Here is a 5,000-nt window from a genome sequence, read left to right as displayed (position 1 = left end):
TCTGTGTCTGTGTGTGTGTCTGTTGTGTTCAGGAACATCGCGGTGTTCCCGGTGAAGCTGCGTATTCTTCCTCAGTTCATCTTTAACTCCAGAGATCCCATCGTGATGGGCGTCACCGTGGAGGCCGGAGTCCTGCGGCAGGGGACGCCGCTCTGTGTCCCCACTAAAGGGGTAAGACACGCCACGGAAAACACTTGGCTTTAGTTCTCATACATGTGTGTGTCTGTGTGTGTGTGTGTGTCTGTGTCTCTGTGTGTGTGTGTGTGTCTGTGTGTGTGTGTGTCTGTGTCTCTGTGTGTGTGTGTGTGTGTGTGTGTGTGTGTGTGTGTGTGTGTGTGTGTGTGTGTGTGTGTGTGTGTGTGTGTCTCTGTGTGTGTGTGTGTGTGTGTCTGTGTGTGTGTGTGTGTGTGTGTGTGTGTGTCTCTGTGTGTGTGTGTGTCTGTCTCTGTGTGTGTGTGTGTGTGTCTCTGTGTGTGTGTGTCTGTCTCTTGTGTCTGTCTCTGTGTGTGTGTGTGTGTGTGTCTGTCTCTGTGTGTGTGTGTGTGTGTGTCTCTGTGTGTCTCTGTGTGTGTGTGTGTGTGTGTCTCTGTGTGTGTGTCTGTCTCTGTGTGTGTGTGTGTGTGTGTGTGTGTGTGTGTGTGTGTCTCTGTGTGTGTGTGTGTGTGTGTCTGTGTGTGTGTGTGTGTCGTGTGTGTGTCTGTCTCTGTGTGTGTGTGTGTCTCGTGTGTGTGTGTGTGTGTGTGTGTCTCTGTCTCTCGGTGTGTGTGTCTCTGTGTGTGTGTGTCTGTCTCTGTGTGTGTGTGTGTGTGTGTGTGTGTGTGTGTGTGTCTCTGTGTGTGTGTGTGTGTGTCTGTCTGTCTCTGTGTGTGTGTGTGTGTCTCTCTGTGTGTGTGTGTGTGTGTCTCTGTGTGTGTGTGTGTGTGTTTAGCAGGTTTTTTCTTAGTTTTTCCCACATGTTGTTGTATTTAAGACTTGTTTTAGGGGGGTCAGTATAAAACAACGAGCCCTGTTTCTGATGTAATACGTGTGTGTGTGTGTGTGTGTGTGTGTGTGTGTGTGTGTCTCTCTGTGTGTGTGTGTGTGTGTGTGTGTGTGTGTGTGTGTGTGTTCTTCAGTTTGTGGACATCGGCATCGTGACGAGCATCGAGATGAACCACAAGTCAGTGGACAGCGCTAAGAAGGGCCAGGAGATCTGCATCAAGATCGAGCCCATCCCGGGAGAGTCGCCCAAGATGTACGGACGCCACTTTGAAGCCACCGACCTGATGGTCAGCAAGGTACGGAGGAGAGCTCAGCGTCCCTGTCCCTGTCCCTGTCCCTGTACCTGTACTACCTGTCCCTGTACCTGTCCCTGTACCTGTACCTTTCTCTGTCCCTGTACCTGTACCTGTACTACCTGTCCCTGTACCTGTACTACCTGTACCTGTCCCTGTACTACCTGTCCCTGTCCCTGTACCTGTCCCTGTACTACCTGTCCCTGTACCTGTCCCTGTCACCTGTACCTGTACCTGTACCTGTCCCTGTACCTGTACCTGTACTACCTGTACCTGTACTACCTGTACCTGTACCTGTCCCTGTACTACCTGTCCCTGTACCTGTCCCTGTACCTGTCCCTGTACCTGTACCTGTCCTTGTACCTGTACCTTTCCCTGTCCTTGTACCTGTCCCTGTACCTGTACCTGCCCTGCTACCTGTCCCTGTACCTGTACCTGTACTACCTGTCCCTGTACCTGTACTACCTGTCCCTGTCCCTGTACCTGTCCCTGTCCCTGTACTACCTGTCCCTGTACCTGTCCCTGTACCTGTACTACCTGTCCCTGTCCCTGTACCTGTACTACCTGTACCTGTCCCTGTACTACCTGTCCTACCTGTCCCTGTACCTGTACTACCTGTACCTGTCCCTGTCCCTGTACCTGTCCCTGTACCTGTACCTGTCCTACCTGTACTACCTGTCCCTGTCCCTGTACCTGTACTACCTGTACCTGTCCCTGTCCCTGTACCTGTCCCTGTAACAGACAGGCACGCCACACACAACGTCAACACACAAGGGACAGGACAGACAGACAGACACACAGACAGACAACGTCAACACACAAGGGACAGGACAGACAGACAGACACACAGACAGACAACGTCAACACACAAGGGACAGGACAGACAGACACATCAGACAGACAGCACAACACACCAAGGGACGGGACAGACAGACATGACAGACAACGCCAACACACAAGAGACAGGACAGACAGACACACAGACAGACAACGTCAACACACAAGGGACAGGACAGACAGACACACAGACAGACAACGTCAACACACAAGGGACAGGACAGACAGACACACAGACACACAGACAGACAACGTCAACACACAAGGGACAGGACAGACAGACACACAGACAGACACACAGACAGACAACGTCAACACACAAGGGACAGGACAGACACACACACAGACAGACAGACACACAATGTCAACACACAAGGAACAGGACAGACAGACAGACACAATGTCAACACACAAGGAACAGGACAGACAGACAGACAGACAACGTCAACACACAAGGAACAGGACAGACAGACAGTCACACAGACAGACAGACACACAATGTCAACACACAAGGAACAGGACAGACAGACACACACACAGACAGACAGACAACGTCAACACACAAGGAACAGGACAGACAGACAGACAGACAGACACACACACAATGTCAACACACAAGGAACAGGACAGACAGACACACACACACACACACACAATGTCAACACACAAGGAACAGGACGGACGGACAGACAGACACACACACACACACACACACAATGTCAACACACAAGGAACAGGACAGACAGACAGACAGACAGACACACAATGTCAACACACAAGGAACAGGACAGACAGACAGACAGACAGACAGACAACGTCAACACACAAGGAACAGGACAGACAGACACACACACACACACAATGTCAACACACAAGGAACAGGACAGACAGACAGACACAATGTCAACACACAAGGAACAGGACAGACAGACAGACACACACACACACACACACACACACACACACAATGCCACTACACAAGGAACGGGACAGACAGACAGACACACACACACACACAAAATGTCAACACACAGGAACAGGGACGGACGGATAGACAGACAGACAGACAGACAGACAACGTCAACACAAAAGGAACAGGACAGACAGACACACAATGTCAACACACAAGGAACAGGACGGACAGACAGACAGACAGACACACACAATGTCAACACACAAGGAACAGGACAGACAGACACACAATGTCAACACACAAGGAACAGGACAGACAGACAGACAGACACACAATGTCAACACACAAGGAACAGGACGAGGGACACAGACAGACAACGTCAACACAAAAGGAACAGGACAGACAGACACACAATGTCAACACACAAGGAACAGGACAGACAGACAGACAGACAGACACAACGTCAACACACAAGGAACAGGACAGACAGACACACACACACACAATGTCAACACACAAGAACAGGAGACAGCAGACAGACAGACAGACAGACACACAATGTCAACACACAAGGAACAGGACAGACAGACAGACAGACACACAATGTCAACACACAAGGAACAGGACAGACAGACAGACAGACAGACAACGTCAACACAAAAGGAACAGGACAGACAGACAGACAGACAGACAGACAGACACCAAGGGTGTCTGATTGACAACTGTTAAACAAGGCTGTTTAATTCTTGGTGAACATGCTATATAATCAGTCCAGATGAAGTGTGTAACGTCTCCGTGTGTCCCCCCGACTGGCTCTGTTGACAGCTGGACTCGTGTCTTAACTGTGGGGGCTTGTGTTTGGGTTTCAGATCACACGGGCGTCCATCGACGCTCTGAAGAACTGGTTCAGAGACGACATGCAGAAGACTGACTGGCAGCTGATCATGGAGCTGAAGAAGACCTTCGAGATCATCTGAGAGGGACACACACACACAGAGACACACAGAGACACACACACACACAGAGACACACACACACACACACTTCCTCCCTCGGATGACGTCGCCAAAAGTAAAACTGAAAAAAAAATGACCTGAAAGTGTTTTTCTGTGAGAAACGAACAGTTTTTTCCACTGTTGTAAACAGTGATAGTAACACACACACACACACACACACACACACACACACACAGAGACACACACAGGCAGATACACACACACACACACACACACACAGACACACACACACACACACACACTCACACACACACACACACACAGGCAGATACACACACACACACACACACACACACACACACACACACACACACACACACACACACACACACACACACACACACAGGCAGATACACACACACACACATAGGCAGATACACACACACACACACACACACACACAGGCACACACACACACACACACACACACACACACACACACACACACAGATACACACACACACATACACACACACACACACACACACAGGCAGATATACACACACACACAGGCAGATACACACACACAGAGAAGCACACACACACACAGAGACACACACACACGCACGCAGCCACACAACTCCAACGTGCCTGTTTCTTCAGCATCAACGTTGTGTCATTCTATCTCCTTCTCTGATTTGTGGCTGCTGCTTCCTGTCCCAGGAGGCCCCGCCCCCTTCCTCCTTCTCATCCTTTCGGACTTAACGAGCTTAACGAGGTGGAAGCCGGTCATTCAGCCCCAAACAGGGTGCATTGTGGGGTAATTTGTACCGAGGAAAAGCAACCCAGCTGGAAAAAAACGGAGGACAAAATGTATTTTTTCTGCTTTTCACAAAACCGACAAAACGTTGCGCCGACGACGACCTCCAAAGACTTGACTCGCCGTCGGCCATTTTGGAGGCTCGATCCACAGATGGAAGATTAGAAAATGTTTCTGCTGCAACTGGTGATGTAATAAAT

General features: G+C 50.1%; 1 protein-coding gene across 1 annotated transcript in view; it reads left to right on the top strand.

Annotated features, from left to right (window-relative positions):
* The window catches only part of eif5b (eukaryotic translation initiation factor 5B), a 23,661-nt gene that overhangs the window by 18,643 nt on the left and 18 nt on the right, over positions 1 to 5,000 (top strand). The window contains exons 23-25 of the mRNA XM_078245342.1: positions 33 to 171; positions 1,116 to 1,277; positions 3,894 to 5,000. The exon at positions 3,894 to 5,000 is cut by the window's right edge and continues 18 nt beyond it. Of these exons, the coding sequence (XP_078101468.1) occupies positions 33 to 171; positions 1,116 to 1,277; positions 3,894 to 4,001 (409 nt within the window). The 3' untranslated portion in view covers positions 4,002 to 5,000. The remainder of the gene's footprint in view (positions 1 to 32; positions 172 to 1,115; positions 1,278 to 3,893) is intronic.

The sequence above is a fragment of the Sander vitreus genome, unplaced genomic scaffold (genome assembly GCF_031162955.1).
Source record: "Sander vitreus isolate 19-12246 unplaced genomic scaffold, sanVit1 ctg469_0, whole genome shotgun sequence".
NCBI classification, from domain to species: domain Eukaryota; kingdom Metazoa; phylum Chordata; class Actinopteri; order Perciformes; family Percidae; genus Sander; species Sander vitreus.
The sequence above is the reverse complement of the archived record's forward strand: the minus strand, read 5'-3'. Positions and strand labels throughout refer to the sequence as shown.